The sequence below is a fragment of the Opisthocomus hoazin genome, chromosome 2 (genome assembly GCF_030867145.1).
Source record: "Opisthocomus hoazin isolate bOpiHoa1 chromosome 2, bOpiHoa1.hap1, whole genome shotgun sequence".
NCBI classification, from domain to species: Eukaryota; Metazoa; Chordata; class Aves; order Opisthocomiformes; family Opisthocomidae; genus Opisthocomus; species Opisthocomus hoazin.
Window position 1 is genome coordinate 1,116,176 of NC_134415.1, and position 23,627 is coordinate 1,139,802.

General features: G+C 47.3%; 1 protein-coding gene across 11 annotated transcripts in view; it reads left to right on the plus strand.

Annotated features, from left to right (window-relative positions):
* QKI (QKI, KH domain containing RNA binding) overlaps positions 1 to 23,627 on the plus strand; it is a 158,697-nt gene that overhangs the window by 27,811 nt on the left and 107,259 nt on the right. For 10 of the 11 annotated variants that reach the window (XR_012761963.1, XM_075411735.1, XM_075411679.1 and 7 more), the window contains exon 2: positions 10,160 to 10,302. Coding sequence is in view for 10 of the 11 variants with exons in the window: in XM_075411735.1 (XP_075267850.1) it covers positions 10,160 to 10,302 (143 nt within the window). In the remaining variant the exon portion in view is untranslated. Of the gene's footprint in view, positions 1 to 7,891; positions 8,034 to 10,159; positions 10,303 to 23,627 lie in introns of those variants that run through there. The other variant, XM_075411703.1, reaches the window with a different exon arrangement.

Genomic DNA, 23,627 nt, shown 5'->3' on the forward strand with positions numbered 1-23,627 from the left:
TAGACTGGTCAGCTGTTGTACCAGATTTCTTAAGCCTGTGGTGTTGCTTATGTGTGTGGTTAAGCAGAGTTTGTGAATTAGGTAGAGGTTTTGTTTATGCATTGCCTAACTCTGGGAAGTCTTCCAGTACGTGACGGTTAGTTTGAAGTTGCGTGGTGCATCCTGATAATGCATTTAATGTCGGAGCAGTGCGGCAGTCGGTGTGTTTAGTGTGGTAGGTGACGAACCTGTCAGTGTTGGCACTTGTCAGCCAGGAATTGTTACTTCCTTGCAGTCTTGGGGATGAAATGCTGACGGAGCTCAAGTAGGGCAGCGTGTGACGCAATGCCGTTGTGATAGGGAGCAGGGTGTTTAAAAGGGAGATCGTGTTACTGTCGTACATCATCAGTTAAAAAAAGGCAAATTGGGAACGAGCAGAACTAGTCAGTCCGATTCGAGTGGATTAGATGCCAGCTGAAGTGATGAAAGCCGTCGGGTCAGCCTCACAGGAGGTAGAGCTTCATGTATGTAGACATTGCTTTTACAAACCCTGGAAGAGCTTTGGTGCTAGCAGGGCAGAATTAGAGCTGTTCCCGTCATAACTAAGTCATTTGCCTATGATTACAGAGGTTTGCTTTCTCAGTTTTTGGTGTTTCATATCTTGCAGTATCAGGTAAATTCCTCGGTTGATAACCAATGATCACAGTTTTTTTATGTGTCTCAGGTACAAAAGCTTAGTGCCAAAATCCATTTTTTTTATGATTATGAATTTTCATCAGCATCTCTACAGCAGTATAGTATATTTTTTTGTAAAGAATGCACAATGTTAATTCTTCTCAACTAAGCAGCTAATGCTGCGTAATTTTTTTTTCCTTTAACTCACTGACTGTGTACGTATGGTCTAGGCATCTAGCTGTTTTTCAAGTGTCAGGTGCTCACTGTGTGCATGTAGTGTGGAAGATTCACTTTGATGATAAGGGAAAGACTGACACGAAGCTATGTGAAAAATTGACAGAGGGCACAGGATGTGCACCTTCACTTTCCAACAATTTCTGAAATACGTTATATTAGTTGCAAAGTTTTGTGTTCCCTCAGGTTGCCTTTGTATGTGGAAGACGTGAGAAGTTTATTTTGTGCTGAAAACGATTAGTGAAGTGGGGAGAAGACTCCCACGACCTGCCTGTGTTAGTGAACAGGATGGCTGACTGCGCAGGGTGGGCGTGCGTGGTGTCCCACGGGCTGAGCAGGGAACCTGCCTCTGCTGTAGGTTGCTCTTTGGGAGCGTTAAGAGGCAGAAAAGAATCTAATGGGGCTGCTATTTAGTGGGTTTTTTTAGTAGTTTTCACTATTTGATTCCATTGCAGTTCCAAGAATAAACAAACCTGAAATTTAGATAATGCCATCAGAATTTTATTTCCCCGCTAAACTTCAGAACTGATTGTTTTGGAGGGTCTCAGCCAGGTGTTTGTTTTAATTAGTTTGGTTTGTTTTCAAGGCTGCAAACCAGCACCTTGCCTTTTCCTTTTGGGCACTCCTTTTACGGACTGGGATGTACGGGGTGTGGGATTTCTTTGCTGGTACGAGGGGATTCTGGTGTGAATTAGGCAGCTGTTTGCTGAAGTGCTCAGTGTGCTGCTTGAGGGAATGTCCTTCGGGCTCCAGCTGGAGAGCTTCCCGGTACATGACCTCACGGATGGATTTAAACGTAGGGAGCACGGAGTAGTGTCTGGGTGGAGAAGATCAAGTCAATCTGCATTTTTCACAAAGAGCAGTTTCAAAAACAGACAGTAAACAGAGGTAAAAGATTTTTGTTTAAAAAAATACACCCCTGAGGAACTAAAACCCTGGAAGCTGTGTGTGGTTGAGCTGGTACTGTTAAGCTGATGTTTTCAAATAGCAACACGTAACGTCGTCGTTCAGATCTGAGTGGATGGCTCCTGTTTTTCATCTTTCTGATCATGATTAGTAGCTTGCACAGAATTGTGTTCCTGATGGTTCTCCAGCACCAAAGACATCCAAGTCATTCTTTATTATGGTTAGCTTGTTATTTGATTCAAGCTAAACCAAACAAACAGAAGCCTCCAGTAGATTTAGCAGCTTGACATATGCCTAACTGGGCTACTTGCAGCTAAGTCTTTGGAGGCAATTTGCTGCTGAAGGGAGCTGCAGCAGGAGACCTTGGGCAGTGTGGTGAGGAAGCCTGGCCTGAGTGTGAGCCACCAGATCTGCTTCAGCAGTCGCTGTGCTGGTGGACTTCACTAGCGGAGAAAGCTGTGCAGAGTTTGGTGGTGTTAATCTAACCCATGCTGCAAGGGAATTTGCCAACAAGCAGCACAGTGCGTGCTCATTCACTTAACGGGGCTCTTGTGTAGGCTTGATCTCATGCTGAGACTTGACAGAGAGAAGAATATTCTGGATTCATTTTCCCGATTTCTAATGTTGACTTTTAAAACACTTGATTTTCCTTGACCCTCAGCAGTTTAGTTTAGTTGTGCTGTTCCTGTCTGTGGGCTGATTACCCCCGTCAAGAAGTTTCCCGTTCTGCAGAGCCACTGTTTGGGTGTGGATGCTGGTGTCTGTCAGCTGCTGGGCCATGTCAGCGGGCGCTGCCCGGCGGAGGGCTGGAGGGCAGTTCAGCTTTCCTCCTGGGAACGCCGAAACCGATTTCTGTGTTAAAGATTTGTGGGGTTTTGGAGTGTGGTTCTGGGCTGTGGGGAGGCGCAGGACTGCATCTCAAACATATGGCTTTATGAGTTTACCAGGAAAATGAGGAGACTGTAGTTAATTTTCTCTATATCATTTTCTTAAGTGAATGCAGACTGCCGCTGTCAGATGTAACGCAGGGATGATGGACTTTTGATCTGATATACCATCGTATTAAATAGCATAAATGCGAGTTTTAGTAAGTGGAAACAAATGTGTGAATGTTTTTAACTTGCCGGTTAATGATGTCAGAGTGCAGTGTCGTGCTCTAAACCAAAACTGCTGATGTATGAACATTTGTCAGAAGGGGACTGTCTGTTCTATCAGCTTTGATACTTGACCTAGTTTGTCTAAATTTTTATTTTTTACTCCAGTTCCTGAAGGAAAGATGAGAGGGATCTTGTTTGCCTGACGCGCAGGCATTTCACTGACTGCGAGCGGGGCGTGGGCAGTGCGTGCGTGCCAGCATGTTGGTGTCTGCGCTGATGATGCATGCGGGCTACGGGCCCGTGTGGCACAGTATTAGAAATGACTTGGTTTTTGCTAGCGTTGCTGTTTCTGCTGCGTCAGCAGCAGTAGCGAACAGCGCTGATGTTAACAGTGAAGACTGTTAAAATTGTGATGAATAAAACCAACTATTTCTTTGCCAAGTAAGCATGCGAAAGCTGCTAGATTGGAAAACGCAGGAGTTGCAGTGTTCCACCAGGAATAAAGCACGTGGGAGCTGGCTGTTGACACTCACAGAAGGAAAACGGATGAGCGTGCGGGGTTTGGTGCGGAGCCAGTTCGCTGCGAGCCGTGCGGCGGCCCATGGCAGGAGGAGAGCGGCGACCGCGCCGTGGCACCGGCGTGAGATGGACGCCCGCTGCCGCCTGGCCGGCCACGCCGTCATCGGCGTGCTCAGAGCAGGGGCACCGGCGTGCTCAGAGCAGGGGCCGGGCTTCTCCCAAGGCACTGAGAGATGAACTGAGAGCTGAGACGCAAACGCTTTTTCGGGGGACACTGCTGCGTGGCTTGTACGCCGTGGTCTCAGTGCTGGTGTCCAGAACCTGCATGTTCTGCTGCATTTCTTCTGAGAGAAAGTGCTGGTCAGTTGAGTCCATGAGTGGGGTGGTGTCACGTTGGTTTGGTTCTTGTTTCCATTTTTTATAATGAAGGTTGTATTTAAATTTGGGACATGCTGTGTCAACAAGGTTCTTTTTGGGCGGGGGTGAGCATCAGCACATCACTCGTGGTGTGAGCACGTGCTCTGTATTAGCCTTCAGAACGCCGTCAGGAGAGGTGATAACCCACCTGTCTCCAGAGATTTTTCAGCAAGAGCAGAACATAATGGTTATATACTTCTGCTTTTCTTGTCTCCATTCTTAGTTACATTTTTCTGGTGCTTTGTTTACATTATTGGATGCTCTTTGAAGAAAACTAGACACCAGTTAGTTTTACATTTGACTCATTGACGGGCAGTGCTTTAGTGGAACATGGAATGCGTTGTCTGCCTGGATAAACCCTGAATCCGTATTCAGTGGATTTGGATCACAGAATCACAGAATAGTAGGGGTTGGAAGGGACCTCTGTGGGTCATCTAGTCCAACCCCCCTGCCGAAGCAGGGCACTCCTCCAAAGTGGCAACGGTATGTCTGCATGTGAGGATATTTGCAGCCTGTGTCTACTAGTTACTTCGTTACTATCAGGGGAGGTGGAGATTGGATATTAGGAAAAATGTCTTCACTGACAGAGTGGTCAGGCACTGGCCCAGGCTGCCCAGGGCAGTGGGGGAGTCCCCATCCCTGGAAGGGTTCAAGCACCGTGTGGATGTGGCACTTGGGGACGTGGTTTAGCAGGCGTGGGGGTGTTGGGTGGACGGTTGGACTTGGTGATCTCGGAGGTCTTTTCCAACCTTCATGTTTCTGTGAGTCTGTGATTGTAGTCTGGGGATCTATCTGGTTGCAAAAGAATTGGAAAAAAATGTATTTTGTTGCTTGAAAGTGCCTCTTAAATTCCTAAATTGATGATCCAGTAGCAGTTGTGTGCGGTAAAAATGTTTTTTAAAAATACTAACTTTTTGCATGCCTTTTGTTGTATTTCACATTAAAAAACTCAATTCAACTTCTGAGTAGTAAAGAATGAGAAGGGACTTGAATCAGTTATTTTCCCCAGCTGCCCCCTCAGCTCGGTGCGTCCTTATCTCATTAATTTGAGTGGACTTACAAAAGTCATCTCTGATAGATAGTTATCAGAATTTTTCACTTTTCACAAACAATTATTGTGGAACTATGGATGGCATTAGTTACGTTTGTTTTTAGTGCCATAGTCTGTAAGAAACAGATTTAGTGTAAGAATTAAGTTTTCCTGTCAAAATACGTAAAATTATGCTGTATATAAAAAAAAACTTGGTGTCGTTGCTATTTTGGGCATAACTTGATTTCTGTGAGAAAGTGGCAAACTGAAACTAAATGTTCTATGCATCACTGACGTCCAAGTACCGTGCAGATTTTTAGCTGTACAAACATAACTGTTTTTTTTTTTTTTTTCTTACTTTGCTTTTTACTGGTTTTTTTTTTCACTTTAAAAAATTTGCTCATGATGACTTTTTTCCTCACACGGAAGCTAGCGTGCGGCGCTTCCTGGGGAGCGCGCTGGCTGGGGGTGACGCGGCCGGGGCTGCGCCGCGCTCCCCGTCCCTTGGGCGTTCCACGCCCGTCTGCTCCGTGCTGTGGAAGTCAGGAGGGGCCGATCAGTGGCTCCGCTGGGGCAGACAGACACCTTGCATTCTGCAGGCTGAAGAGCTGAGCGCTGCGCCTGTCGGGGGCTCAGCGTCGTGGTGGGCCTGGGAAAGGCGCGTGGGCTGAGCGGCGGCAGCTCGGCTCTGGTCAAACGGCTGTAGCTGCTTTGGAGCAAATCGTGAACGTCAGAAGATCTGTTTCAGTTCTTCACATTCTTGGTTCTGGTTTGAACTGCGGTGAGGAATGCACTGGTTTAAAAAGAGTATCCAAGTCTGCTCTTCTTTCAGAAGATAAAGCTTTAGAATTTAGAAGCAGCCTTCATGATGAGAGTTCTAAAGCTTGGGCCCTGGGGATGAGGGTGGTGTGCAACTCTGATAGTGGTGGGAGGGGAAGAATCTGAAGCTTTTTGGTGATTTCTGATGGATGTGCTTGCCGAGCAGTTTATGTAAACCCACTTCACGTTGCAATCCAACAGTCTTAAACGCTTGTGTGGAGCCTGGCTTCCTCTACGGGAGCGATGGTGGCAGCTGACAAGCAGCGGCTGCTTGGGGGTGTGTGATGTGGTGGCAGGCGGTCGTCTGGACACAGCCCTTCACGTGCTCGAGCGGGAGGAACGCCTCGTCCTGCCGTGTCGCGAAGAAGTCAAAAGTACATCTCTGCAGGCCAGCGCAGGCAGTGTGTACGGCTTGTCCTGCTTCAGGTCGTGTCTTAGAAAGGTGGTAGAGGTTGAAAAGCACTGTCTGTAGAGGGAAGAAACAAAAGTTTATGTTACTTGCATAGTTTTCAGGGACAGGGGAAGAAAAATGTTCTCCTGGACGAGAATGCGTGTCATTGCCACCATGGGTGACTGTGTCACGCCGTGTTGAGGTGGAACGAGATAATTATGTTGAAACCAGTTTGTCTTTTTTTGAGTCTGTTCCTCCACTGCCCTGCTGTGAGCGAGACAAATTTGTCATTTGCTGCTAAACTTATTACTTACAACGTACAGACCAGGGCATTGTTAGAGGTGAATAATGTGGATTTTGAAATTCTTCGTCTGAGTTTCAGCTTCTGCCTACAGTAGAGATGGGTACTTAGATCATTTCAAAGGGAGGCCTGCTACTGTGTTTGCAGAGCTCACGGCTGTCAGAGGTATGGTGGAGCTGCTGTGTGCTTTTTTTAGCCATCTCTACTATTATAATTAAGTATCTCTCCTTACTAACTCTCTTTTAAATCCCTAGAGTGTTATACAACATAATTACCACTGCGGTGTTAAGATAGAGGCAAAGTAGTTGGAACTGTACTTAGATGTTCACTTTGAAGGTAAAGCTTTCCTGATTTAAAAATCAGTTGGCTTCCTGTGAGGTATCATGGTGGAAGAATTTGTAGAGAATTGTAACTGTGGAGGAGCTGAAGCCTTGCAAATGAACTTGGGAAGTGTGATTTCGTGAGAGACGTGCCAGAGAAGCTTTTGGGAAGGGAAGACGAGACATCTGCTTGGTAGTGTGTAAGAAATGATGTAAAATAGATTGAAATAAAAGGCTGTTTATGTGAGTTCCTCTTATTTTTAATGATATGTGGATTCTATGTGAAAAAATAAAACGGTGTGCTTTGAGGATGTGACCTTCCTACTTTTGTGCTACTCTTGACCTCAGATTTTTAAGTATTTTTGAATATTTCAGAACAGAATAAAACGCACACTTGCTAGAGGTGAAAGGAGTAGAGCTTTTAGCTTTTCTAACATGCTGCTGGTGAGGCTTTCTGGAACCTTACCACGCTTCTGATTAACTCGTGAGGGAGGTGCTGGAAACGCAGGAGCAGACAGCTCTGTGCAGACGCAGAGCTGCTTGAAGGGAGTGGCAAAGCTACGAGCTGTTCAAGAGACCAGGAGCTTGGGTTTGGTTTAGTGGAGACGGTAAAAGGAAAGATTGTCATCAACATTCGGTGCTTTTGTGTGGATTCTTGTTGAGACATAAGAGGTGTGTTTAAACAAGAGGCAGGTATCTGAGAAAACTGCTGTTGGGAAAGAAAAAAGTCTGTAAGAAGTGTAAAAAGATGCAGCAGAATCTGGGAAGACCTAGGGTGCCTGTTAAGCAGATAAAGAGCTTGGGGTTGTGTGTTTGGGAGAACGCTGGTGGTTGGCTGGGCTGGCAAGTTGGGAAGGAAGGTGAGTTGTAGTGAGTTAGAAGTGAGACAGTGGGCAAACTGGAGATTTAATCTAAGGATGTTGTGATTTAAGCAGTAGCTGTTCAGTTCTGCCAAATACCAGACGCGAAAAGGGGCTCCTGGGCGGGCGTTGTACAGAAAGGGAGCTGGAGGCCCCGTCAGCGGTTCAGCGAAGACTGGGAATACAGGCTTGCTGTTTCACCTGTTGCTTCTGAACCTTTCTTCTGAGGGGAAGGATCTGAGGCAAGAGAGAAGATAAAATGCCGAGAAGCCGGAGAAGCAGTAGCACTGGAGAGCTGACGATCATGCTGCGTTAGTGGGGCCGACTGTCCCTGTCCTGATGCTTCTCAGCGTTACCCATGGCTGAAACGGGGAGAGAGCAGATCAAACCCTCCGTCTGCAAAGGAAGCTCCGTGCCGGGGGTCTGGTCCTGTGGCGGGGCCGGGGGGTGCCTGCCTTCTGTGGAAGGCTGGAGGCGCGCTGGACGTAGGTGTCCCGCGGGCCGGGATGCCGTGGTGGTCCTCGAGCCGGGCTGTCGGGCTGTCTTTGCGTGTTCTGAGCGCGGCTCTGCAGGGCCGCCAGCGTCACGTACGAGTATTTGCAGGGGGAAGATTAAAAGAAGCGTTCTTTCTCTCCTGTGAAGGCTAGGATATCTAATGTTAGTGATTATATTCTACATGAAAGATGTGATTTAAAATGAAATTTTCAGTGTAGCTGCCAAATATCAATAAAAATGACCGTGGTGCTACTTCGGCAGCCTGCCTAGCTGGTGTCAGCGTAGGGCAAGTTAATGGAAAATCTGCAGAGAACCAAAAGGAAACAAAGCCTGCCAAGAGATAATAGTATTTGTTCAAAGAGACGTGCTAAAGAATTTCTTTATATACTGCAGCCAGCATAAATACTGCTTGTAGTTACTGAGGAGTTTGTGCCTGTTGCCAAAATTGTTGGTGTAGCAGCAGCTGTGGATTTTTTCCCTGAGCTATGATTATATGATGACGACATTTGTGCTCTCCATTTTAAGCAGGTGTTAACCACCAAATCATGATTTAGTGTACATGACTGAGTGTGTCGTTTCCATGGAGAAACAACAACTTCTTCACTACGCAGGGGAAGTTGGTCAGCATTAATCTGGACTAACGGGGCTGACGAGGAGGTCTGCTGCCTTTCGGAGGTGCGTCGCTGCTGACGCTCTCCCTCTCCCCCACAGCTTTTCAAGTGGTGAAATCTCAGCTACAAAGCGTTTCCCAGAGAAGAAACCGATTATGAAACGGGGGTTATATTAATCTCTTGCCTGCTGCCAGATCTTCAAGTGACTTCTCGTTTCGGTGACTTCCTGTGGTCAGATAAAAACATAAAATTTCTCTTTCAGTTTCTTTTTAATTCTGAAGATTTTGAAAGCAGTTCTGACAGTTCTAAGTAATAGACTGGAATATTGGTATCTGGTGGTGCTGTACAGCGCACGCTGTCGCAAGTCTTCGTGCTTTGGGAACAGTGCCTGTTTAGAAGTTAGTTTCCAGTTTGGAACTTGGTTCATACGTTCTTTTGAAGTATTTCCTGAGTGGTACTGGAATAAACTAATTGAGAAGATTTTATGCTAGTTGGGATTCCGTAAGTTATGAAATGTGGGGGGGGTTTATTCTTGTAGCAACAACTTAAATACCAGTTTAACAGCTCTACAAATTGAATACAAGCTCTTGTTAAATATGTTTTTTGATTAAATAAGAGAAAGCTTGGTGTCTGTTCTCAGTGTTACGGTTCAATGAAACTAACCTGGCTCTCCATCAAATTCTCCATTTTTAACTACCTTGTATATAACTACTCAACTGCATCTTGCAAGTAAATGGCTCCAGCTGTGGGCAGTACGGGTGTGGCTGGCAGAGACAGTGCTTACAGGTCCCCTGGTGACGTTCCCTGCTGCTGTCCAGGAGTCTGTCCTTCCTTTGCAGTGAAGCAGCATCGGCTTTGGGTGTACGCAGAGGTTGCCCGGGTCTCTGATACCACGCTGGTCTTCATTTGTCGTTGTCTCCCTGGGGGTGGTGGGTAGAAGGATATTTACTAGTGTGCTGTCGCGCCGTGTCCTCAGTAACTGCACCTGGAGTTGTCAGATTTCTGCACCATTTTGTTTCCAAATGCTATAGCTAATCTCATAACTGGCAAATAGTACTGTGGAGATGCGTTTTTGTATTTTCTGTTAGGTACAGGTTTCTAATTTTTTTTGCTTTCTAGATGTTTTATTATAAAAAAATGTGCATAGAACTGCTTTTATACACCTTTAAAATTATGTGACAGTCTTGTAAGTGTTCTAAGGAGCTGCACATAATTTTTACTTCAGTAGCTGAATTCTATAGACAAGATGAGTAGGCAGCAAATTTACAGACATGAAGAAAACATTTTAAGATGGGTGCTGCAATTTAAAAAAAAAAATAACACAAAAAAACCTAAACAAAACCAGCATAGATTTTTTTTTTTTTTTTTTCAAGCTATAATGATGCTGATGAAGAGAGAAAGAAAATGGTATTAAGGTTTGGGAAAAATTAGAAAGAGAAGACTGTCATGCTAGATTATAATCTGTTGCTGTATTTAATACCTAATATACGTTTTTCCCCCCACAGAAATTAGCAGAGTACGGAAAGACATGTATAACGACACATTAAATGGTAGTACGGAGAAGAGAAGTGCAGAATTACCAGATGCTGTGGGACCTATTGTACAGTTACAAGAGAAACTATATGTGCCTGTAAAAGAATATCCAGATGTAAGTATATCTTTTTAGTCCCTAAATTATTTTTTGATCCTTGTGGTCGTCTTTAAATGTCAATGTCATGTTATGCTACCCTTGGATCACACGGAATTGCTTTTGACAAGACACTTCTTGGTGAAGCAGCGTGTGTTCCGCTCGGTGGCTTGATCTGCAGTGAGCGTGAGCGGAAGAAGGTTGTGTTCGGTACCGAAGTGGTGTGGGTTATGAAGCCCTGGATCCAAGATCTCAGCTGTCCTGCTCATTTGGGTCTGTCAGTCCTGAGACACTGTGGGGTGTTTTATGAGGGAAGCAGTTCTTGGGACGGTGGCTTTTCCTCTCTGTGTGTCCCTAAAAGTCAGTTGGGGAATGCTTGGAGACCCTGTAGAGACCTTTTGGAGGCTGTGCCTGATCTCAGGTACCGTTTGTCCCATACCACGTACCCAGCCCTGTTGCGTACGGAAGTGTCTTGTCTTGGGGTTGGTCTGTCCCCCCGCCCCCTGCGCGAAGCCCCGTGCTTGCATGCCAGCGTGATGTTCTCCATGGGCGTTCTGTTCTGGTGGACACCTCCCTTTTTGAGGGAGAGTGGTTGCATTTCACTAGACGTGCTGTTTAGAACTCCTGTGGTCTGCATGGTTTCTTAAAGCAACTTGGGGAAAAATAGCCCTGTCAAAATTTACCCCAAGCAGTTTCATTGATCGCTGACTAAACAAGAAATGGCGTTGTTCCTCCCTAATGGAATGCAGAGGTCCTGCTGCAGCGGACGAGTGCAGGGTCCAAGTGAGGCATTTGCATGTTGAAGTGGTGTGAAGTGGAAGAAAGTACAGAACAGCAAAAAATGGAAGTAACGCTTGTGTATTTCTGTGGCTTCTCTGTGTCTCATAATTAGATTAACCTCTCCAAATTGAGCTTTATTATTTTAAGGCTGCTCGGAACATACAGGCCTCTAAATAAAACCTCGTTGTGCCATACTCCGTTAGGAAAACCAAATGTAAGTCGTCATTCAGAACAGAATATTTAGGCAAATCTCTCTTCTCCCTTTTCAGTTTTCACAGGGTTCTTTCTATTGCTTTTCGGTTAAAATACCCGTGCTGGGAAAAGCATTCAAAGAATTTGCATTGGCAGTAGCGACATCTCTCTCCTCTCTCCCCTTCCCTTCTGCTTTTCTTCCAAACTAAGTATATGCGTATGCGTATCTGCATACGTACGTGTGCGCAGGAGTGCACGCGTGCATATCCACACCCCAGAACCAGTGATTCTTTTGAAACTCCTGGGAACTGCAGATTTTGGGGAGGAATTGCGCTGTGCAGTTGTTCTGCAAAGTGATGTGAGTAGCTCTGCGCTGAGCTACCTGTGTGTATCTTAGAGTTATGTTGCCTGTTGGCTTTTTAAGACATAGCTTAGTTGCTGAGATCTTGGCTTTAGAACTCGACGATGTGAAGAGTTGCCTTAGCTGTTGGTTGTAGTTTCTGCAGTACTTGGTGCTTGCTGTACCAGGGTTATGAGATAGGAGGAAGAAAAGGGGCTTGGATTTCCTATAATTATTATTAAGCTTTTCTGCTAGAAGTCAAGGGCGTAGTAACTTCGCTCCTCACTGCCAGTGAATTATCAAATCCAGTTAAACAAGCGGAGAAGAGCTTGCCTGCAGTGGCCGTGGAAGCACTGGGCAGCTCGGGGTGCACGGTGTCCGCAGCTCCTGCGCGCTCGCTGTGTGCCCGCAGCAGCGGGCCCTTGAGCGGGGCACGGGCTCCTTTTCACAGACTTGGGCGAGTTCGGCAGCGACCTGGAACAAGACGGTCCCTGGTGCTTGGGAGGCGGCGTTCGCTGGCACGGCAGAGGTGGCACGCGGTCGCTGGGGCGTCACCGCGGAGCCGAGCGCGCTGCTCCCGGGTGCTCCCGCCGTCTGCGCTGTCGCCTTCGGCCCTCGCTGCTCGGGATGGGTCTGCACAGCCCCAAGCCTCGCTTAAGCAGCTGGGATGTACCGCTGCGTGCAGAAAACAGCTGTGCTTTCCTACGTGGGCCCTGCCTGAGATCTTTCTGCAAGTCGGGCGTTCAGTAACCCGCTCCGCATGCAGGCTAGGGGAGCGTCCAGGAGGTCTGGAGGACAGCGATGCCAGCTTGTCTTAAAAAGACCTGGAACATCCACGTGTAAAGGTTAATTTCATTTGTAAAGATAACTGCGTTGTAATCAGACGGCGTTACGTTAAGCTTGGTGCTGGCAGCTGGCAGGCGATGTACGTGCTACCGGACGCAGGGCAGACGTGCTGCGCAGGCCGTGGGGCGAGCGTGTCGCAGGAAGCCAGCTAGTTCTTCCTGTTGCCAGCGGTGCTCTTCCAGCTGGCAGCCTGCTGCACCTTACCCGGGCATCAACGTGGATACGTGTAGAGATTATTCCGAGAATAGTGACTAGAACCTGTTTTCTGGTGTAGATTTAGTGGTGGTTTAGACAACAGAAATGAAAAAAAACAACAAACCTCCTCCCCCCTTTATGATGTTCTAATAAACTTTTGTTCTGGTAAATATTTTTGACTTGTAATTTTAAGAATACAGATTAATTGACTGCAGTGAATACTGAAAAAGACTACAGTGCTATTTTGTGCACAAACCCCTAAATTAATTGTGAGGCATAAAAATAAGTCTGCCACAAGTTTAAACAAATTTCTGTTTTACATATGTATATATAAACATACATATATGCATATAAGTATGAAAGATGAAACAGTAAATTTTCATAGCCTACATCACTTTGATGTGACTATTTGACTGTCCTTTGAGTACCTACACAGAGGAAAGACTATGTAAAATTGGATGACAAAGCTGCAAAAAATATATAAAATCCCCCGTAGTCTCTTAATAACTCAGTTTTTTCTGTGAGTGCATACTGAGTGTTTTCATTCTGAGACTAAAGCTGGTGCAAGGTTCAACTTCACAGCACATCGACTGGCTGCAACAGCCTGTCGTTTCTGAACGCCGACTCCAGAGAGTCTGCATGTCTGCTCCTGCACTAGCGAGGGCAAGATATGCAAAAATCTTGCTAAAGAAGAACTGATTTTCTTCTCTGTGTCGTATTAATAAGGGGCATTTTTCCATGGTGTAATCACAATCTGACAAATTGTGGAGCTGTTGGGGTGGCCTGCTCTCTGGCCCATCGTTTTTCCCTGGCAAGTTACAGTAAGGCAGTTGTGTGTATTTGTATATATTATTTTCTTCTAGCACCCTTAGAAGGCGTTAGAGCTTTATTTAGTCTTAAAACTGAGATTTGAGCTACTTAGCTTTTCTGAACCATGTATATGCTCCTGAAACTTGAGAGAGAAGTGGCGCAGAAGGCACCCAGAGGATTAAGTTCCATTAGTTGTCCAGAATTCGACCTTCAGTTCAAAATGTGTTCTCTCTACAGTTAGGTCTTTGTGTGCTCAGCTAAGTCTTTGGTGTGACAGTTTGATGGCATTTCCAATTCATGGAGCAGTATTTTCCATCAGAGTTTAAAAAAGTGAGAAGAAAAGATGTCGGGAAAATGCTTGGGCTCCCAGGAAGCAGAAGAACAGAGGATATGCTATTGTCTGTGGGTGAATAGTTAATAGTCTCTAGCATTTCTTATGCTCCAGATAAATGATTAATTTTCTTGAATTTCCCTAAAGAGCTGAGACTAAACTTTCTGTCTGATATCAATTTAAACAGTTTTTGGAATTAGTACCTATAAATGTTGAACTGAATAAATGTTTTTCTATTATAATCATAGCTTTATTATTAATAAGTACCCTGTTAGCTCTGATTAATGTGAAATTCTCTGTTGGAACTCTTCTGTGCCTCTTCAGTAAAAATGTAAGAACTCGGTAATTATCGCATCTGAAGTAGCATGTCCTTCGAGTATACCGAAGCTCAAAGGCCAGCGGTGATAAACAGCTTGTGCGTACTTTCTGACCATTTTAGTTAAAACTGTTTAATTAGTACAACAGAACGATGAACACAGGGATTCATTTTACCATGGGGAACTTGCTGACAAAACGTTTAAATCCTTTTTCAATTTGGTAATATCAGAGTTTAATAGCATCCCTAATATGGATTATGAAAATGATAACATCCTCTTTATTTATTGTTCTGGTTCTTTTACTTAATCTCTTCGTTCCCTAGTGGTAAACAGGGAAGGAGGCTGAAAGGGCTGGCCGTGCTTGCCCTTGCAGTGGGAAGGAAGGAGGGAGCGTGGCTGGGCTCCGTAACTAAACCCGGGCGACGGAGTCGTGGCGGGGCTGAGGGGAGGTTGGGCAGAAGGGCAGCGACTGATACAGGTACAAATGTGTGTGAAGGAACTGAAGTAGTCTGATTACTGATTGCCAGTCTGAATGAGGTGTTTGAAATAACATTCTAGTAGAAGTAGCGGGAGCAAAAAAGAGAATTTTGCATTTGAACTTTATCTATGAGAGGCTTTACACACTCTGGTTGCAAATGGTGAGGGAGTAGGTTCCTGGAGAAAGGTCCCCTTTATTTAGATGCTAATAAAACGGAGATGAGCCTTAATATTTGTATGAAGCTTTTTTACCCTTTCTCTCTGATGTTTTGCTGGATGTCCTTCTGTTACTGACCATCTGATTGACCTTTTGAAAGGTAAGTTTCTTTTGAGCCCTGGCTTCCACTCAGTAGCTTACTGTTTTGGTGTCACCTTGCTGAAAGATGACATACATTGCCATAATTTTATTCAGAAATAAGCCTGTCAGATCTGCAGAGCATGTTTGTCCTCGGAGGCCAAAGGGTGGAAGACAGTCTAGAATACATTGCAGATAAACCCTCTGTCTCTGATGGTCGTCTTGCAGGCTCAGCATCGGTTCAGCAGGACCGATGAACTTGGTCCATGTCTCATCCTTGTGAGAGTCGTTTCTTCCCTATTGAGCTCTTCAAGCAGTGAGCGCAATGAAGTTAGACAGGTGATTACAGAGTCATTTATCTGTTAATATTCTTATTCCCATTTCATTCTGAATTTCAAACTTTGCTCTTTAACTATTTGCAGATACTCTGTTTGGTGTGTGTGTAAATGAAAAAAGGAAGGCAGGGTGGAGGTGAGACAGGTAAGGAGTAAGTAAATAGCACTTGCTTTGGCTAGGGACAGTGTCTCCCATGGTGTTTTTCAAAGTAAAGTTGGAAATCCGGGAGAAGATATCAGTTGCGTCTGGTACTGATACACCACTAGAACATATTTGTTGTGTTGTTAATGGTGATGCTTGTGTTAGTGACTTCTTCGAATTAGCATCATAGGATTAAACTTCTGGTGATGTCCAGCATCTATATGACACTTCTGGTAGAAAGCAGTGGATTATCTGTCTTGTTCAGTCACCACCCAGGTCTGACTCGTAAGGGTAGGAGTCCTCTAACCTGCCATTAACAGGTCGTGCTGGACAGCTGGGTGCCGGCTGTGCACCATGGGTGAGGAGCTGGGGGAAGCTGCGAGTGCTGAAGGAGAATAGTAGGCTGGAAAAGGAGTTTAAACACTTAGTCTGTAGGTGCCTGTTACAGAATCACAGAATCACAGAATAGTAGGGGTTGGAAGGGACCTCTGTGGGTCATCTAGTCCAACCCTCCTGCCGAAGCAGGGTCACCTACATCAGGCTGCACAGGACCTTGTCCAGGCGGGTCTTGAATATCTCCAGAGAAGGAGACTCCACAACCTCCCTGGGCAGCCTGGGCCAGGGCTCCGTCACCCTCAGAGGGCAGAAGTTCTTCCTCATGTTCAGACGGAACTTCCTGTGCCTCAGTTTGTGCCCATTGCCCCTTGTCCTGTCACTGGGCACCACTGAAAAGAGCTTGGCCCCATCCTCCTGACACCCACCCTTCAGATATTTGTAGGCATTTATAAGGTCCCCTCGCAGCCTTCTCTTCTCCAGGCTGAACAAGCCCAGTTCCCTCAACCTCTCCTCGTAGGGGAGATGCTCCAGTCCCCTCACCATCCTCGTAGCCCTCTGCTGGACTCTCTCCAGTAGCTCTTCATCTTTCTTGAACTGGGGAGCCCAGAACTGGACACAGTACTCCAGATGAGGCCTCACCAGGGCAGTGTAGAGGGGAAGGAGAACCTCCCTCGTCCTGCTGGCCACACTCTTCTTGATGTTCTTCTGTGAATGAAAGATCTAAGATTTTAATTAAAATAAATTAATCTTCCTAAAAATGGGTACCTTTGGGAATGACGAAATTTAAGGTTGCAAAGGGTGTGCCCCACTGAACTTTTTGAAGAGCAAGCTGAGACCTAGTAGTCAACATCAGTCAGGCTTGGCTTGGCTCCACGGTGCCTTTCGTTGTGGCTCGGCTCGCAGCTGCAGTGGTCTCTGCAGAGGTGGGCTTTCAGTGGGCAGTCCCATCAGAGCTGTCTTCCTGATTCCCTCTTTCCTTTTAGAGTTCTGCCCTTTCTACGCGTAGATTTCTCCAGCTCACAGAATTCAGAAGTGTTGGGGTGCCTGGTTTCGTTTCATCGTGTACCACAGCTCGGTTGTCGCAGGTCGCCTGTCCTGCTGAACTGTTTTTCCCCGGAACTTCTGCTTGCTTGCCTAGCGGCTCTTGCCAGATGAAGTACCTGGGAGTTGTGTGCGAATACAGATAACGAAAGGTCTGTTTTGGGGCGGAGAGATTTGTGGAATATGGAGTTTGTTTGCCATTGGGTGTTTTTTTTGCTCAATCCGTTCTTTCAAGTGTTCGTCACAGTGAGGGGAGGGTTTTGCGCAGAGGGGACGAGACGCTGCTCGCTGCTGCGGAGAGGTCAGGCACACCCGGGCACGCCTGGTGAGCTCCTCGGTGGTTCGTGGTGAGTTAACGTCCCCTGCGCTTCAGCCAGGGCTGGGGACGGCAGGAAACACGGACATAGAGCAGCAGGGGCTGAAGCCATGCTTAACAGAGCAAGGTAGAGCGGTGTTTAAATACAGGTGTGGATTGACAGATTGCTGTTTAGGTGTCAGAATCCCGAGTAGATGCACTCAGTTTGTCAAAGTCAGGAACAGATCTTCCCTTTTCTTGAAAGAGCTGAAGCTGACTCCTGAAGGATGGGGGGTTGCAGGTGAGAAGGACAATGTATGAAGGAGGTAGGAAATTCAGAGAGAAAACCTCTTTCTTGAAAATGAAGAGGCTTTTCAACTTTTTTCCTCTCATTAGTTGACAAAGGAGACCTACAACAGTGAGCTGCCTTGCTTGCCCAGAAACAGAACCTGGCAATTGTAATACCGTGCTATCTATCTTCCTTTTCTTTTTTTTTCTTTTTCTCCCACCCCCGGTGGTCAGTAAGCTTTTGACAGGCAGGTTAGATACTTCTTCCTTTTGAGGAGCTCTGTAGTTTAGGTGTTACTGGCTGTACACTCACGTTTTTATGGACTTGCCCTTGCAAAAGTGATTCTATGCTTTCTTGTCAGAGAGCAGCAGGAGTTCTGTAACTTCATATAGGCAGATGGGTGAAATGCAAGTCTTCACTAATTATGCTTGCTCTGTGTTTTGCCAAGGTAAGAAGGCACCGAGTCCTGTCCTGTGTTGCTATTAAGAGTAGTTTTGAGTATCAGTCAAAATATTAGCCTGATCTTTTTGCTTGAATCTCTCCTAAGTCATACACTCGGGTAAAAATCTGCTTACGTGCCCTCAGTACCAGGTGGTCTGTTGTATGTTACTAGAGTAAGTCTGGCCGCAAGCCTCGGGGTGCATATTAATTAAAAAAAGAAGTTGCCTTTTGAGCAAGAACATGGACTAGTTTTTTAAAGAGGTTTGCTGCTTTTAGGTTCTGCTGTTTCTGAAGTTCGGAATTCATTAATGCATTTTAAAGTACGTCGCTTGTCGAGGAAAGGTCTTAGGTGTAGTCTTGCATTTTGAGCATTCGCTTCTGATTTGCATTTGATCCATAATTCAAAAGAACAGGGTGGTGGTTCTCTGCAATTTGTGTCTCATCGATGTTTGTCACTTGGTCTTGCTCCATGATTCTTGTTGAGGAGGATTGTACGCAAATGCCAGGTTGTGAAGTAAACTTTCTGTTTAGATCTTTCCTTTCTTCTTCGGTGCTTTGTTTCATAGCTCAGGAACTGTTGTTTGCCTGCCTCAGCCTGGAACGCTGGATTTAGTGAAACACAAACGCCACCTCAGTAGGTACCTCTGTGTAGGAGATTTGGTGGCTGTGTAGCTAATGGGTATGGATCAACTCTGTTCATTCCGTGAGTCTCTGCTATTTTTTGAAGCCGGTAAGAACAGTAGCTGGACACGGAGAGCAGCTCTGCGGAGAGGGACCTGGGTGTCCTGGTGGACAACAGGTTAACCATGAGCCAGCAGTGTGCCCTGGCTGCCAAGAAAGCCAATGGGATCCTGGGGTGCATCAAGAAGAGTGTGGCTAGCAGGAGGAGGGAGGTTCTCCTTCCCCTCTACACTGCCCTGGTGAGGCCTCATCTGGAGTACTGTGTCCAGTTCTGGGCTCCCCAGTTCAAGAAAGATGAAGAGCTACTGGAGAGAGTCCAGCGGAGGGCTACGAGGATGAGGAGGGGACTGGAACATCTCCCCTACGAGGAGAGGCTGAGGGAGCTGGGCTTGTTCAGCCTGGAGAAGAGAAGTCTGCGAGGGGACCTTATAAATGCCTACAAATACCTGCAGGGTGGGTGTCAGGAGGATGGGGCCAAGCTCTTTTCAGTGGTGCCCAGCGACAGGACAAGGGGCAATGGGCACAAACTGAGGCACAGGAAGTTCCGTCTGAACAGGAGGAAGAACTTCTTCCTTCTGAGGGTGACGGAGCCCTGGCCCAGGCTGCCCAGGGAGGCTGTGGAGTCTCCTTCTCTGGAGATATTCCAGCCCCGCCTGGCCGCGGTGCTGTGCCCCCTGCTCTGGGTGACCCTGCTTGGGCAGGGGGTTGGACTGGGTGACCCACAGAGGTCCCTTCCAACCCCTACCATTCTGTGATTCTGTGATTCTGTGAATATTAATTCATGATTCTAAGTTTTTGTATGTTTCTTTTCTCTTTTAAGAGCAGTGAACAGTAGTTGAATTCTGTGAAGGCACTGATTGCTGTTTAAATTTGCTATACTTCTTTGAAACTGCGTGCGTGGTTTTTCTTTCATATAGACTCAGTATTTCAAGAAAAATAATGCGGCGGTTGAGCAGCCAGTTCCTTTCTGCACCTTGCTTGCTCTCGCTTTCGTTGTCTTTCACTGCGCAGCGTTGCAGTGCGCCGGGTGCACGGCCCGCGGGGTCCGCTCGTCCGCCCGACGCGCGGGGTTGCGTGCGTCGGCTGGTTCCTGCGCTAGCAGAAGCCGCTGCTTCTTCGGGGCACGGACGTCGGCTTGGTCCGTCTGTCAGCTGCGCCGTGACAAACAGTCAGAACACCAAGAGTGGTTCTGGCTACAGACGCGACGGGCCGTCGTGGCGGAGGACGGGGGTCAGGGACACGAGCACTGCTTGCTCTGGGCAGATCCTCGCTGAAGTAGGGTTGAAAGTTGTCAGAAATATGCAGCAGTTTCTCAGATTATTTTTTTTCCCACCAAATACGGTGGCCTAAAAATGTGAGTGCTGTGTGAAATAGATAGCTGCGTCTCGCTGTTCCAGATTTATTGTAGTGATTAGTGGAAATGGCCAGTTGTTATCTTGTTACTGTATCTTAAGTACCGATGATACAGAATATATTACTCAAATTAACATATTAAACTTCTGCATCATTCTGTTTAACCTAATGGTTTGAATTTTATAACTTGAACTCACTTTGTTTTTAAAGTGAATGTCACTTGCATTAAAAATAAAGCAAAGTTGCTGTCACTCAGCACAATCCTGAAACAGTATTTCTTGGGCTTTTATCTCTTTAGATTTTTTTTTTCAAGTTAGTCTGACCAGAATAATATTTTGCATGTTTTTGTTCTTCCACAAGTGCAGATGTTGTCCTTGCGGCCTGGAAAGTTGTGAACGAGGGCTTGCGAGTCTTTCTGAAGGATTTTGGTTTCTTTGGGGAGGCAGCAGGTGGGCAAGAGGAACAAGAGGCAGACCTGGAACTCCGGCTCTGTGGTGTAAATCGGGCTGTGCTGCCACTCAGCGAGACCTGGGCAGGCTGGAGAGTTGGGCAGGGACAAACCCGATGAGGTTCAACAAGGGCAAGGGCAGGGTCCTGCCCCTGGGGAGGAACAACCCCAGGCACCAGTACAGGCTGGGGCGGAGCTGCTGGAGAGCAGCTCTGGGAGAGGGACCTGGATGTCCTGGTGGACGACAGGCTGACCATGAGCCAGCAGCGTGCCCTGGGTGCCAAGAAAGCCAATGGCATCCTGGGGTGCATGAGGAGGAGTGTGGGCAGCAGGGCGAGGGAGGTTCTCCTTCCCCTCTGCTCTGCCCTGGGGAGGCCCCATCTGCAGTGCTGTGTCCAGTGCTGGGCTCCCCAGTTCAAGAAAGATGAGGAGCTACTGGAGAGAGTCCAGTGGAAGGCTATGAGGATGATGAGGGGACTGGAGCATCTCTCCTACGAGGAGAGGCTGAGGGAGCTGGGCTTGTTCAGCCTGGAGAAGAGAAGGCTGAGAGGGGACCTTAGAAATGCCGACAAATATCTGCAGGGTGGGTGTCAGGAGGACGGGGCCAGACTCTTTCCAGCGGTGCCCAGCGCCAGGACAAGGGGCAATGGGCACAAACTGGAGCAGAGGAAGCTCCAGCTGAACCCGAGGAAGAACTTCTTCCCTGTGAGGGTGACGGAGCCCTGGCCCAGGCTGCCCAGGGAGGCTGTGGAGTCTCCTTCTCTGGAGATATTCCAGCCCCGCCTGGCCGCGGTGCTGTGCCCCCTGCTCTGGGTGACCCTGCTTGGGCAGGGGGTTGGGCTGGGTGACCCCCAGAGGGCCCTGCCAGCCCCTCCCATGCTGTGATGCTGTGATCTCTTAGGACACGGAGGTGTAGGTTACTACAAACAGGTAGATTGGCGTGTGAACCCGGAGTGCACCTCGGGGCTGTGGCGTAGCCTGTCCGTATGCCTGTTGCCCTGCGGTGAACAGGAGGGGGTTCCTGTGCTGTTGCGGTGACCGTGGTGGTTGTCACAGGATGAACTGTGGAGTGGGGTGATGTGTCTCTGTCGCTCTCCTTACGTTCCAAGCCCCTGGGTAGAAGGCAGAAGCTGGTTAGAAGTGAAGCCTGAATGGAGTAATTGTTGATACGCTGCTATTTCAGTAGTGCTGTAAATATTTAGGGTAATAGATTCAATGTGATTTGGTGTGCAGAGGTGCTGGTAGCACTGTGGTACTGCTTCGTGCTGGCTGAAGCGTGTAGCTGTAGTGCTGCGTCGCGAGGCTCGTGCCCTGAAATGCCCCCGACCAGTTGGGCTTCTAGAGGCGTTGCAGGCGCTCTTTTTGGCTCATTTGTCTTTTTGAGTGTGACCTTCCCACAGACAGAGCAGAGAGTGAAGGTCTGGCAGTGCAACAGCGTTTGGCAGAAGTCGTTTGAAGCAAACAAGGTGGGTTAGACTGTAAAGCGCTACAGGAAATATTCAGAGGAAAAATTCTGTAATTTGAGGTATCTTCTGCGTTTCTGACCTGTTGTTCTCCTGCAGTTCTAGGCTTGAATTTACAAACTTGCTGGTTCTGGCAGCTGTGGGTGCGCGTCGAACGCTTCTGCAACAGCCTGGTCAGAAGGCGAGTGGGAGTGTTCAGTGTTTCGCTTTGAATGTGGTCAGCACGGAGAAACCTATTTATGATTTATTTTTTTAGAGGAAATAATTGGACAACAGCAAGCAGACAGCGAAAGCTACGAGTCTCTTTGCTACACACTTGGCTGGAGCACGTCCCTTCAAGTCTGTAGCAGAATGGCAGACGCTAGCGTTGCATCGCCCTGCTGGGTTTTGTCCTGAACTTGTGGGAGGGAGGTCGCTTTTGTTTTGGTGGAACAATTTAAAATTTCCTTCTGTGCCGTGTTTCGGTATTTTCATGAAATTCTAGACAGAGTTTGGTGAATGGCGGCGGGAGGACTCTGACGCAGCGCAGACGGCGTGCCCCGAGCCGCCGGGGCTGGGCAGCGCTCGATGGCTGCGCGCTGCAGCTGGCTGCTCGGGTACTGCCGACTGCTGAAAGGCTCCGAGCCTTTCCAGTGTATTTAAGCTATAAATAGGCGTTTCAGGAGTTGACTTGCTGCAAACCAGGTAAGAATTCTGGTTCCCCTCCGCCCGCCCCGTGAATTTGCATAAATCAGAGTTTGATTCTACTCTAGAGCTTGAGTTCTGTGACCCAGCCTGCAGTGGTGTTACCAGTATGTGAATGTGGGTAGAAGGAGCAAAGCAAGAATTATCTCATACTGGTGGTGATTATAAATTACAATTTAGTCAGCTAAATGAGGTAATTAAAATCAGTCACATGAATGGAAAGCATGTTTATGATTAGGAAGGTTAAATACCTTAATTTGTCACTCTCTGCCAAAATTACGTAAAACGCCTTTTCCCCCCGAAGGCCTGGGTTGAGCAGGGAAGCTGTCATCACAGCTGGCGTTGGCAGTGCCCGCCTTCACCCGCCAGGCAGAGCTGCGCCGCCGGGTCCTGGGTCTAGGTGCTCTGCTGGTCTGCTGCTTTGCTTGTTTTGTTTTGTTTGTAAACTTTGCTCATCAGAGAATGCTATTGTGGAGGAAAAAATAGTAATTACTATTTATATAATACAGCGTTAAGATCTGCTGATTTGGGAGTGTGCAACCTCTGTGTTTCCTGCCACCTGTCAAGGTGACTAATACATTTATTTTTGGCACTTAGAATTCTGAACCCCTGAGTAGCTCAGCATAGACTCTGTTGCCTGCAAGGGGTGCGGAGCTTTGTGTGAAGTTCCAGTAGCCGGTAAGATGGAGTGAAGAGGTCCCTGGGCACCTTTGCTTTGCGTGAACTGAAGCGTGGTCTCAGAGCCTGCCGCTGCTTGGGCGGCTCTGCCCTTGTAGGGGAGGAGAAGTGACTGCGTTTCTCTGATGATTTTCGAAACGGGAATGGTGTCCCAGGAGTGTAAGAATTCCCATTTCTGCAAAGCGTTTGTAACGGCAGTATCACCATCTGCAGTGGTGCTCCAATTTAAACGTATCTTTCTCGCTCCTAATTACTGACAATTGGAAGTAAAATTGCCAACTTTGAGTGCCTTGGGTAATGTCACATGTAGTCACGTCTAATTAGAAGGTATTGTTATGGAAATGAGTTGTTGGACTGTGTATCCTGAGGGTCCTGTGTTCCTGGAATATGAGTCCAACGATGTAAGCTGTGCGGCTTGGAGCGCTGCTGGAGCCTACCGTTAGGTTCTGGAGACCGATGCAGGCGCCGCACAACTTGTTAATTCTCCAGCTAGAAGTGGGGCTGAACCGCGCTCGCTGGGCTCCTGGCGCTGCGGCAGCCGGTGCCCTGCCGCGGCTCGGAGACCCTCCGCTGCCGG